This window comes from Brienomyrus brachyistius, chromosome 1 (assembly GCF_023856365.1).
Source record: "Brienomyrus brachyistius isolate T26 chromosome 1, BBRACH_0.4, whole genome shotgun sequence".
NCBI classification, from domain to species: Eukaryota; Metazoa; Chordata; class Actinopteri; order Osteoglossiformes; family Mormyridae; genus Brienomyrus; species Brienomyrus brachyistius.
In genome coordinates, this window is record NC_064533.1 from 45,993,252 (window position 1) to 46,006,227 (window position 12,976).

The 12,976-nt window shown below is 41.8% G+C and overlaps 2 protein-coding genes across 2 annotated transcripts; one reads left to right on the forward strand and one right to left on the reverse strand.

Moving 5' to 3' along the window:
- The first annotated feature begins 1,094 nt into the window (after window positions 1-1,094).
- acod1 (aconitate decarboxylase 1) lies at window positions 1,095-10,162 on the forward strand. Its single transcript, XM_049018509.1, has 5 exons — window positions 1,095-5,067; window positions 5,357-5,518; window positions 5,743-5,832; window positions 7,285-7,484; window positions 8,565-10,162. The coding sequence occupies exons 1-5, from the start codon at window positions 5,056-5,058 to the stop codon at window positions 9,523-9,525; spliced, it is 1,425 nt and encodes a 474-aa protein (XP_048874466.1). The 5' UTR covers window positions 1,095-5,055; the 3' UTR covers window positions 9,526-10,162.
- On the reverse strand, window positions 10,007-12,822 carry zgc:162944 (uncharacterized protein LOC569993 homolog). Its single transcript, XM_049018534.1, is given in 5 exon segments — window positions 10,007-10,467; window positions 10,692-10,882; window positions 10,884-10,891; window positions 12,058-12,229; window positions 12,386-12,822. Coding segments are annotated over 5 exon segments (675 nt in total). The 5' UTR covers window positions 12,494-12,822; the 3' UTR covers window positions 10,007-10,271.
- Between the last annotated feature and the right edge of the window lie 154 nt (window positions 12,823-12,976).

A 12,976-nucleotide genomic window follows, 5' to 3' on the forward strand; every position in this document is an offset into this window, starting at 1 on the left:
CTGGCCATTGTCCAGTTTCGGTAAAACCATGTCCACATGTTCATCTTCAACAAGGTTCAACGTGTTGTGCATTCAGAGATGCTCTTTTGCATACCTTGGTTGCAACGAAGTGGTTATATGAGTTACTGTTGCCTTTCCATCAGTTTGAATCAGTCTGGTCGTTCTTCTCTGATCTCTGCCATCAACAAGGCATTTTCGCCCATTCAGACTCAGTAAAATCACATTTCCTCCCCATTCAGGTGTTTAATGTGAACATTAACTGAAACCCCCGACTTGTATCTGCATGATTTTATACATTGTGCTGCTGGCATTTGATTGGCTGATTAGATATTTGCTTCAAACAAGCAGTAGAATAGTTGTACCTAACAAAATGGCCAGTGGGTGTATGTATATCCAGGGCTGGTCAATCCCATGGGTGACATATGCAGCCGCCTAGGGCGCCAGCCTCTGAAGGGCACCGATTTACCAGTTGATTTCACTTGCATATGGGTGGGTCAGGCTCAGCTCAGCTATGTGACGTCGGCTGCCGATTTCACTTGGTCTTGTACGCCGCACTGTGGTGGTGAGGGGGTGAAAAGATGCAACGGACTACTTTAGGTCAGCAGGGTGAACAAAACAAGCATTGTAAATGGCGACCAATATTTCAAAATGAGAAAAGATTCTTAATAGTATCATCAAATGATATTTTTTACACAAACATTTTGCAATAGTAACAAAACAAATTTTGCAGTATACACATTCTGTATAGAAATGAACTTCGCCTCCGCTGCTGCGCGTTTAAAAGCATAAGAAGCACGGTTAGTCATGCATTAGCGATTTCTTAACAATCTTTGCTCGTACTATTCCCCGTGATCAAAAATAACACAATTAAAGTTAACGTGATCAAGTCTAATGACAAGTGAGTCTATGACGCACCTGTTTTATAAGATGTTTTGATTTATTGCGCTATGGCTGGTTCTGTCTGCATCTGTAAGAGAAAACCTAGAAAAAAACACTTGACTGAATTGGTGTTTTCTTTGCGAACACTCCTTACGCCTATCTGTGTGGTCGGTGAGTATGTCCTCAACAATAGATTCTCTGTTCTCTCTTGGACTTTATGAAAATTGTCTCCAGAGTGAAAAATGACTCTTCCATGGTTCTTTATTGTACCCGTGTAAGCAAACACACATCATTATTCCTCCACACACACACACACATTGCAGGTCAGAATATGCTTCCTCATTGCCTTGTGTGTGAATTCACACCATTTCTATACTACATGGAACAGTACCCAACTATTCTCAGATTCATTTTTAAAATAAAAACCCTTCTGCTTTTTAGCCTACTTCAAAGCACTGTTTTTGCTGAGCTGTTTCTCAATGTCTTGCTGTGCTGTCATTCTGAAATGTTAAATTTAGTTTTGTAACAGGAGGAACACCAGGGTAGTGTAAAGAGTGATAACTGATTTAATTGCAGTCTTTTTTTCCTACTCTTCAGGTCCCTTGAAAAAGTTCTCAAAAGTTGTGCAGCAATATCAACATTTAGCTTTCAGTTGCCAAGCTACTAAAATTGACAAACTTGACTGTATGAGAAAAAGTGAAATACTGGTGTCATTGTTTTAATCATTTTCGTTGTGTGCTTCAGGACAGTGAGCAGTTATCTGAAAAACACCCATTGACCTCCAAACAGACGATATTCATACATTTATACAGAAAAAACATTATAAACTCCTCAACTGAAAATCAGTATCTCATCCCTTTCAGGCAGAGCTGCATTTAAATTAGTCATTTCTCAGAGCGAGCCTGGTAAACATTGGACTCAGAACTCACTTTATTTTCAGCACGTACAAACATTCCAGAATGTTTGTGGTCCAATGCCAAGCATGAAGTACATAACATTACAGAAGACACAGTGTAAGACTTCTAAGACAATAAATTAACATAAGAACTAGTGCAAGAACCAAAAACAGTTTTTCAATGTAGTGCAAGTTGAAACAATATTGCACATATACCATGAGGGAAGATGTCAGACAAAGGGAAGAGAGGCATTGTCTTTGGGGGAGTGGATTGCACCTTGGTGACGGATTCCTGAGGCACTAGGCAAGTTTATTTAGGAGCTGGAGGGCTACGGAGAAGAACCTGCAGAGATAATGTGAGGTCCAGGTTGTGATACACTTGTACCTCCTCTGTAATGGCAGTTTGGTGATGAGGTGACTACCTGGGTGAAAGGAATCAACAGCAATCTTTCCAGCTCTTCTCTTGACTCTGCAAGTGAACAGGTCTTCTTGGGTTGGCGGCTGACAGCCTGTGATTTTCTCAACTGATCAAACCACACATTGTAATCTGGTCTTGGAGGGAGCAAAAAAGTAGGAGGCGATGGAGGATGTCGTGACACTCCCAGTGATGCTGATGAGGAGTTGAAGTTCAGCAGGCTACATTGGGAGATGTTGAGCTTCTTGAGAGGGTGTAGGAGGAGCAGAAATATCTGGCCGTCCTTTATGATGGAGGTGACTTGCATGTCCCACATGAATGTCCTGGTGATGCTGGTCCACAGGAATTTGAATGACTCGACCAAAGATACGGCTGGGCTATTAATATCCAGGGGAAGGCAGGCAGGGGCTTGGTGGTGGGAGACGGCTCTCATTTCCCTGTCTTGACCACATTGAGTTTCAGGTTGCAGCTTACACACCATTCTGCAAGATGGCCGAGTTTGTACACCATGCAGATGCCTTGCTTTATGCATCACTATAATACTCATGATTTCCTTGAGATAGACACCTTTCTATATATACATTTTATATATATATGCAGTCCTTAAAACATAAATAGACTGTTTAACGAATAAACTTTTTACCCATCATATTCCATCATACCGATGAGATTTAAAGTGGTCTCTTTATGATTAAAATATAGCGGTGATTTTCCTGCCAGATTTAGAGTGAAGTAACTATTTGTGAATTCATGAAGGCTGTAAACGTAAATTCTGTATTCATACACTGGAAATGACGTTTACCAACATGAAGAAAATCTGCAACAGTTATATAAAGCAGTAGTAGGGAAATTCCTGCCACGATGTAAGTAATCATGGTCATGTTTAATAATAACAGGGTTCAGCATGATCACACTGTGACTCAGTGGATAGTACTGTTGCCTAGCACCCTACACCCTTCCTCTGTGTGTGTGTGTGTGTATGTATTACGTTGTTGGAAGCTAATGTCCCCACAATGTGATAAAAACCTGTTATTGTGACATTGTGGGGACCATTTTTTTCAGTCCCATGACTACAATTGAAAACCTAAAAATGCCAAAAGTCTCATATTTTGTTTGGTTAGTTATGGTTAAGGTTAGGCTCATCGGGTTAGGCTCATCAGATTGGGATTAGAGTTTCCCCTCTCACATGAATGGAGAGTCCCCACAAAGATATAATCACAAATCTGTGTGTGTGTGTGTGTGTGTGTGTGTGTGTGGAGTTTAGATGTTCTGCCAATGTTGTACCCATTTCCACAATATATTCCAACTTGCTCAGCAGTCTAAAGGCAAACTCTTCGGCTAACTGCAACAGACAGGCATTCAGCTCAGGGTTTAATACTATAGTCTATAACAAGACTTGGAAAAGAGTGGTTCTTTAAAGGTATTATTATTATTCCTTAAATTATATTTTTTGCATGTATTCTCCTTATTTTACATAAAGGTAAAATTGTTTTATCTTGCTGTTGAGTTTTGAATTCTGGCAAGAGACATATGGCATGAAGGCCATGTTACAATTGAGCTACTGATGCAATTGAATTATATACTAGGCATTCAATTTAAAATCATAGTTTTCTGTTAATGAGGTCCCTGTTCTGCGATCCCATTATTTAATCTGGAATCCGCTAGATGAATAAACGGCATGTATTCCTCTGCGAGCAGGGCAGACTTCCGAACTAGTGTCACTAAAAACATTTAGAGGAAAGAAAATGCATATAAAAATGTAGACCACAGAGAAAGTGGTGTTTTAACATTTGGACCGAAACTCTTCCTCCAGTCCTGTTCTCCTCTGGTTTCCGGATTGCGTGTGAGTTTGTATGGTTCACTCTGCAGAACTTCACGCCTTTGTGTCTTAATGTCCTTCTCCCATCTCCCTCCTACAACATAACATAACCCCCACGATATTGAATTACTTTGCATTTTTGCAGTAATTCCCGTAAAGCTCGTAGGCTTGTTCTTTAATTTGGCAATAAACAATGTTCAAATTCAGGCAGTGCAGTTTGAGGTCAGCTTGCAACCGTGATCGATAAAAACGGCTTCCATGACCATCAGCTTGTTTCATTTCCCCATGTTTTAAAAAAGAGTGTAATATCACGTTCTTTTTTCCTAGAATACTGAAATTGCACAAACATACAGATCTTTTATGACCATGTTTCTCAATTCCAGTTTTTTTCATTAGTTGGCATTAATGAAGTCACTGTACTTTTCTGTAGTTTTTTCCTGTACTCAAACAGTTTACTGTTCTACTGGGAAATAACCGGTCTTGTACCAACTGTGTACTGGAAATGCAGTCACCCAATTACCATACTATTAATCCAACATAGGATTACAGCATTCTATTCCAAGAAGCACAGAGCCTGGGATACCTGAAAATCGTGGAATCCTGGATGCGGGATTTCAGCCCATCGCAAGCTGTACGTTGTACACACCTGCCCTTACAAAAGTGCAGAATTATTACTGTTAGTATCCATGAATTTTAACTCACTATTTAACGTTACTTGTAAGTTGACTTCATTGTGAGATGTTTCGTTGTACTCCATTCTGTACTCTGTAAATTTAAGTCAAAAACCCAACCTGAATTTTGCTCTATATGAAATGAAACCCACATGAACAGAGAGATAACATTTGCCATCATGTGACTTACTTTGTACTTTACAGGAAGTAATCATCTGGTCTCACTTGCACAATGACTTGGATTTTTCCATCCTTTCATGTGGTCTTGGGTTATTATGTAAATTCCAGCTTTGAAACATGCCATAGAGGTTTATAAGCCAGACCAATCGATCCATTCCCAAGTCTTTGAGCCGACATTTGAGCAAAGAAGAGCACCATGCTCCGCAAGGTAATTTATCTCAAACTTTTGATATTCCAAACAAAATAGTATCACTTATTGGAGAGCTTCTCAGTTATTTTTACATATATTGTATCAATGAATTTTCTAAAAACAGAAAGAGCAAATGGACAATAGTAATATGCAATAGTGAAAAGTGTGATGAAGTGTGATTTTAAATAGTGACTAAAACTTAAAGTCATTTCATACTGGAAGCTGTTCTATAATGTGCTTTTCGTGCATGACAGCCTCACCCCTTTTCTGATGGTGTCAGTGTTATTTGCTCATTCTACTGGCACAGAGTGTCACTCAGAGTTTTGGAGCTGCGATCTCCAGCTGGACCACCGACCACCTGACTGACACTGTGGTCCGCAGAAGTAAGCGCATGATCCTGGACACACTCGGAGTGGGCCTTCTGGGAACCAGCACCCCGGTCTTCCAGACGGCCCTCCAGTACAGCAGGGTAGGCACCTTGGCTTAACTTGAGGAGTTTTTGCACAGGCCAGACCTGGCTGCTCTCTTCTTGCTCCATATTAAACAGCATCGCATTCAGTAAATATTTTAACACTCGGAATTCATTGGTACCGCAACCATCACCGGATGAAAGCAGCCTGAAAATGCATGGAAAATTTATCGCAATAGCAAATGTAAGCAGTGTGTGATGCTTATAGAATTCTGTTATTGCAGAAATATGAAGCCAAGGAGAAAAGTTCCATTTGGGGACGACCGGGACTCAGTCTACCAGCGCAGTATTCCGCTTTCGTCAATGGAATCGCAGTGAGTCATCTGTTAGCAAAAATATTCATCCTTAACATGGCATTTCCACTCAGCAACTACATTTGAAGAAACTGTTAGTGCAAATCTGTAGAATAAAACATCTCAATGCAATAATATTCTTATTTGTAATCTGCACGATAATCCTGCCCAAAAGTCATAATAATGGGTTTATGTATAAAAGAGCTTCGCACACTGGCTTGGAGTTAGTAATGCTAAAAATAATGCATTTTATTTGTAATGTGCCACAGAGTAAAATAAAACAGGGTGATACGATGAAACAGTAAAAATAAGCCAGCAACAGTCAGAGAAATTAAGTTAAATAAAATAAAGAGTAGATGCTTTAGGGAACAATGCTATAGATTAATAAAAGGACAATAATAATAATATTAATAATAATAACAACAACTACAACAATAATAATAATAGCTAAAATAACTAAATAAATAGCACATAAACATGAATGCTAAGACTCTGAGAAAGCCGATTTAAATAAGCGAGTCCTGAGTTGTTTCTTGAAAGACTAGGTGCCGTCTTTAAATCACCTTTATCCATCCTTTTGGTAGATTTGCCCCAGGAAGTTCACCTTGCCACTTGCTGACTACAAGTTCATCTCCGAACTTCTCAGTGGGGTTAACATCAGCGCTCATTCACCTTTTATTCTTCACCCGCTTCAGTCTCGCCGTGATCCTGTACTGTATGTGAAAGGTGCGCTTTTTCCGAGGGCAGGCGGAGTTTTCTGGTACTTTCTTCCACATGGTTTTCCTTCTTCTTGTAAGAAGATACGCAGCCCCCGTTGTTGGGGAAACTCCCATGGCCTCATTCTGCCATGATCAATCTTCACTGCACCAATGGCATCCTCGTGGTGCAGACAATTTCAATTTTGCACTTTGCTTGGATTTTAACTAGGCCTCTCACGTGGTTTCCAGAAAAGTCTGTATATTCTGAGATGGTTCTTCTTTTCCAGCCCTCCATACAAACTGCTCTTGTGAAATCTTGCTGATTGCTGATTCCCAGCCATTGACCTCTTTGAATGCTCTTTCTTTGTGATCATCTGCCTTTCCTCGGCTCCCTCATTTTCTAGTTTGGACTTTGCGTTTTGCAGAACTGGCTTTTCTGGCTTCAGTATTTTTCCAAAAGTAAGGTTTTGGTTGGGAAAAGACAGATATTTATTCCTAACTTAAAGAGCCTAGAATCGAAATTCGGCTACAAGACATACAAATGCAAGTGTCTGAGTACAATATAACTGAGTACAGGCAGCACGATATATATTTAGATTGCACTTTTAATTTGTCACTGATTTTACTGGCAGACACCATCCTTCCTCATTTATAGCGGCTGTCATCTCTGATGCAGCTTGTTTCCATGGTTATGGGGAAAGTGCACGTCGAAAAAACAGGGCGTGTGAATCAGAGTGTCAGAGCTCAGCTCCCCCCCCCCCCCCCCCCCCCGCAGGTGCACGCCATGGACTTTGATGACACCTGGCATCCAGCCACACACCCCTCGGGGGCGGTGCTGCCGGCTCTTCTCGCCCTGGCCGAGACGCTGCCCGACAAGCCCTCTGGATTACAACTCCTACTGGCCTTCAACATTGGCATTGAGGTGCAGGGGCGTCTTATGAGATTCTCCAATGAGGCGCAGCACATCCCCAAACGGTACCCCGCCCCCATCCGCTATCCAACCAGAGCCCTCCTGGTGAATGTGACATCACGCTCCCGCTATTCGTATGAAAAAAAAAACAGCATGTTTCATTTGTCAAATATATATGAGAACACATAATATATTTGGTAAGGCTCTACATGAAGTGCACCTTCATAATGCATTTATAATGTATTCGTAGAACATTCAGTGCACCTTCATAATGCATTCATAGAACATTCATAAGCAGCATGCAAGTACTATACACCTTAACATCCTAACATCCCTTAACAGCTTTAATATACATTAATAACAGACATTAAATAATTACATAATTATAATGTTTGTTAATGTATATTACAGATGTTGATGTTAGGATGTTAAACATGCATGATGTTTATGAATGTTTTATGAATACTTAATGAATACATTATGAAGGTGTACTGAATGTTTTATGAATGCAATATAAAAGCACTATGAATGTGCAGTTAATGTAAAGCGTTACCAAATATTTTGTATGATCACCATAAATCAGTGTTGTATGATTATAGCCACACTCATACCAAAAAACATGTAAGGCATTCAATGGAAAAGCTTATAGGAGAAATATAAAACCTTTATATGAACTTTACATTTTACGGTATCTGATAATATATGGCTTTAGTAAGAAATACGTTTATTGCTTGTTGTTTTTATATTATTCTAATGAAAGACGTTAGATCTATCCACATTCAGTTGGTTTAATTAGACATGAACGATGACTTCGCAGAAAACGACACGAAAGCACCAACTGAATGATTCCTTATCAAAATACTCACCCTAGTTGTATGGCACCACTGCCCATGATTCAATGGAGGGCATTCAGAGAATTCTGCATGAAAACAAATACTGACAAAACACGAATTTAATATGCCTTGTACACGAATGCACCTATATGTTTGAAATAATGTTGATTTCATACGTCAAATGACACGTTAAGTTAATATGCATTGTACGTTTGAGTGTCATATGAAGAGCTTATATGATTTTGGGTAAAACACGACAGTCATAGGTTATTTAAAAAAAAATAAACCTTTCCATGCTGGTATCTGTTCTAGGTTCCACCCTCCATCGGTGGTTGGTGTGATGGGCAGTACAGCGGCTACATCTAAGCTGCTGGGTCTCAGTTCAGCGCAGTGCGTGGAGGCGTTGGGCATCGCCGCCTCCTACGCAGGTGCCCCTATGGCCAACGCTGCCACCCAGACCAAACCTCTTCACATCGGCAACGCCACCCGTAGGGGTCTAGAGGCCTCCCTGCTGGCCCTCTTTGGTTTAGAGGGCAACAAACACATTCTTGACATAGACTCGGGGTTCAGAGTGTTCTACAAAGATTATACGCCAACAGAGATTCCCAGTGGCACGTGTGGGGGGTCCTTCAGGTGGGTCCTAGAGGATCAAGATGTGGCCTTCAAACGTTTCCCGGCGCACTTGGGGATGCACTGGGTCGCCGAGGCAGCGGCCGCCGTCCGAGAGAAATTGCTCGGGGAAGACCCCAACTTTGATTTCGGTCAGGTCAGGAAGGTGACACTGCGAGTGCCCAAGTCCAAGTACATAGACTGTCCATTCCCCAAGACCGAGCACGAAGCCAGGCACTCCTTTCAGTTCAACGGCTGCTCGGCGTTGCTGGACGGCCACGTGTCCACGGATTCCTTCACCAATGCCCAAATTGAGAGAAAGTCCCTAAAGGACCTTCTGCTCACGACCCAGATAGAGAACCCAGAGGACAATCCCTCAAACTTTGACAAGATGTACTGTGAGGTTCAAGTTCAGACAGCAGATGGGAGAATCCAGACTGCGAGGTGTGACACCTTTTACGGTCACTGGAGGAACCCACTGAAGCAGGTGGACTTGGTGAGGAAGTTCAATGCTAATGCTACCACCGTACTCTCTCTGGAAGTGGCCGAGGACATTGTCAGCATTATAGATGATTTAGAGAACATCCCAGACTGCACAGTGCTCAGCTCATGCCTTCAAACGACCGATCAATCAGCCCGAGGAGCCTCAGTCTGTGGTGCCTAAATTGCATTCTCCAAAAACCTGGAAAACTGAACTAAAAACACATGTATACAAAAAAAGCAATATTGCTCAGCATTTTAGATTCAATATTCTAGTTACAGTGTTCAGCAAATGCTTTGATCCAAGGTGACATACAGTCACTTGAAATTGGGGTCAGACAGTTCCCGATCAATTTGGGGTTAAGCTCCTTGCTCAAAAGCCCAACAGTGACCTGACTTTGCCGACTTTGGGATTTGAAGCAACAACATTCCGATCACAGGAACACTGCCCCCCCCCCCCCCACCACTACTCCATGTAATGACTAACACTATCATTTAATTCTGTATAATTATTTAAATGATTGTATAGCTTTTTTGTGCATAATTCTTAACTTAGAGACTAATATATTCTAGGTGTTAGTTTACATTACTAAATTATGTTCGATTACTCTTACAAATCAATAAACAGTGTTTGCTTTCACAAAAGAGTCCAGTTCAGAAGGACCTTCACTGCCATTTGAATTTATTTGTCGCAGTTGCTGCACACTATACTCTGTAAATGCAAGTCAAAAAACTTGAAATTTGCTCTATACAGGAAAATCCTACAGGAACACAGAGTAAAATGCACACATACAGCAATAGTTTTTTTTTTTTTTTTTTTTACACTGATCTGGTTAACCGCTACATAACGCCACAAAAATATCTGCTGTTGCAATACATTTGGTGTATTACAAAGACATATCACTGGAGTGTGGAGTTTCCTCGCAGGGATTACGCAAGCTTGAGTAAGTCCTGCACCATCACCCCGATCCCATCAAAAATCTCGTGGAGCGGCGCCTTGCACATGAAAGCGCAGGTGGTGACGATCTTATTCTTCTCATCAACGTGGGTCTCATTCACCTTCTTGCAGATGTGCTTGGAGCCCAGCTGGGTAATAGCCTCTGCGGTGGCTGGGACATCAGGTGACCTGGCAAATAGCGGCATGATGAAGCGCTGCCCTACACATAAAATCACCTTTCATGGATTGTAGATCCCTAGCACTGCTGAATCATCTAAAAATGGGAAAGGACTGACCACTATTATAATGTAAATAATTGAAATAAACTACCATTTGCCCTAAAATATATGCAAAGTGTGCCACCTAGTGTTCAGTACATTGTTACTGCATGTAGACGGAGGGCCCAAGCTTGCCTGTCATCCTGCTTGTGACCCACGGTGACCTCACACCCTGGGAACACTTTGGCGGCCAGGACCGGAGAGATGCAGCAAAGGCCGATGGGCTTGTTCTGATTACGGAACGATTCCAGCGTGCTTCTGACCTCATCGTTCACAGAGCAATCCTTCCCCTCCACCGCCCAGGTGCAGAGGTTCTTCGCCACCCCCAAAACCACCTGGCGAAAATTTGGAAATTGGTGTCTCCAAGGTGATGATTACGCAAGGCAGATGGTACGATACAGGCATACAGGGGTCAGGGAGATGCTGAGTGCTGAGCTTCCAGGGAATAACCAGCAACTAGTGCAAGTTAGATCCGGAGCAAGAGCTGTACAAAACACAACAAACTTTGCAAGAAGCTAAGAGAAGAGACACAAACAAGTGAAAAAAGCATTTAAGATACACAAGAGATCACAGACGAAGAGAGAATAGGTCAGTGGTCTGAGGGCCTGTTAAAGTGTTCCCAAGCTAGATAGACTGCTGTGCAAAAGTCTTTGGTAGTCAAAGAAAATAATATTAAATGACCTTTGGATCGGGGTAAAACTATGACGGTGTGTCTGTCAAAGCTCCATTTCAAAACCTCTCCTAAAGTCACCCCAGCCTTTGCAATAACCATCCAGTATATCCATTTACTTTTTGACTCGACCGCTAGCATATCATTTATCATGGCTAATCAATATCTCACTGACTTGTTTAACTAATTAGATTAAATTAACAGAGCAGGTGGTGAAATGTAAGGAATCCCTGGAATGGCTGGGGTGCCCCTGAGGAGAGGTTTGGGAACTGAAGCGCTGTTCATTTAGCCATCCAACAAGATATCAGTAACTTTTTGTGGAACAGAAGAAATTCTAGCTAGTTTTGACTGTGTTACTGTTCAGTTCCCTGTATTCAACTGTTTTTATGAGCAAACATACACTTGCTACCAAACAAAAAACAAAACAAAAAAAAACTTTTGCACAATACTATAGGTCTTAAAATTTTACCAAGGGTTAAAATGTTAGTGAAAATCATGTCTCAGATTAAAAACACAACACTTCTCCAAAAGGTTCATTAGAAGACACAGCTGTATCCCTAATGACTTTGCACCATAAGCCAACAATAGGTGTTTGAGACTTGTTTTAAGATTGTTCTGGCTCCGTTAAAGGAGACCCATTTTCACTCACTCCATCCCGACAGACAGACGGATCCGAGTTCAAACTTTCCTTGGGGAACATATTGAATACTCACTCATGCATGCAAGAAACGCTACAGAAAAGCAGCTGTCTAGCAATTTGAAGGGTAAAGCCGTTCACAGTCAAATTTCATACCAAGTAAAGTTAGAGTTTCAGCTGCTTAAGTTCCATACCAGGGAAAACGACAGCATCCATTTCATTAACATCAAGCTGAGACAGATCCTGGATATCGCCCCTTGCCAGCCTGGCACTCTCCACCAGCACGTTCCGCTTCTCCTCCGTGGGGCCCCCCTTCAGATGGTCCACTACGTGCATTTGATCGATATTAGGGGCAAATATTTTCACCTGAAAAATATGGCGATTTCTCATTTATATATCAACCCCTGTTATGAGAATTGCTCTGAGTTTATGCAACTTGCAAACGACACACCGATTCCGGGTCTGAGCAAACACAGGGAAATGTACTCATGAATGAAGACAAAAAGCATCGGGAAAACTTACAGTTGCTCCACCGCGACTAAGATGGACCAGCACTGCCGACGCCTCGTGAATCTCACTGCCATCGAATACTCCACAACCAGCCAACACGACAGCTACGCGTTTGCTCATTTTAACTTCGGCTTCGAAACACTCCGCAGACCCTGACAGACACCCAACAAAGTCACTGGACTTGCTCTGGTCAGTGGAGCAAACTCTAATTCGGTTTCAACATGGCTGTGTCGCCCTCTAACCTCTCGGCTGTGTTACTGCAACTGAGAGTTTAAAAACAAACCCTTGGACGTACTTTTTCTGTACCACGCAACAATGCCAGAATGTCAGGTTAAGTCGCGGAGAGCTGGAAACGTTTCATGCTGCTCGCTGTAGACGTACGTTAATATGCTTTTGAAAGTGGAAGCAGAAACTGCATATCCACCAACTTTCCAGCATGCAAACTCAACACACCCACTATACGGCACTATGGTCGCGATTAAGTCTCTCAATAATATAAGGGAGTAAATGAGCTCCCCCACTCTCTAAGTGGTACAGCCCCACACTGCGCCTACGCAGTTCCGTATGATAGGGAGCTAGAAATGATGGACAGTGACAACGGTA

Excerpts from the sequence above, each read along its gene's own strand:
- acod1 (XM_049018509.1), top strand. Across the intron at positions 5,519-5,742 it reads CGGCCCTCCAGTACAGCAGG|AAATATGAAGCCAAGGAGAA; the intron begins GTAGGCACCTTG and ends CTGTTATTGCAG. Across the intron at positions 5,833-7,284 it reads CTTTCGTCAATGGAATCGCA|GTGCACGCCATGGACTTTGA; the intron begins GTGAGTCATCTG and ends CCCCCCCCGCAG.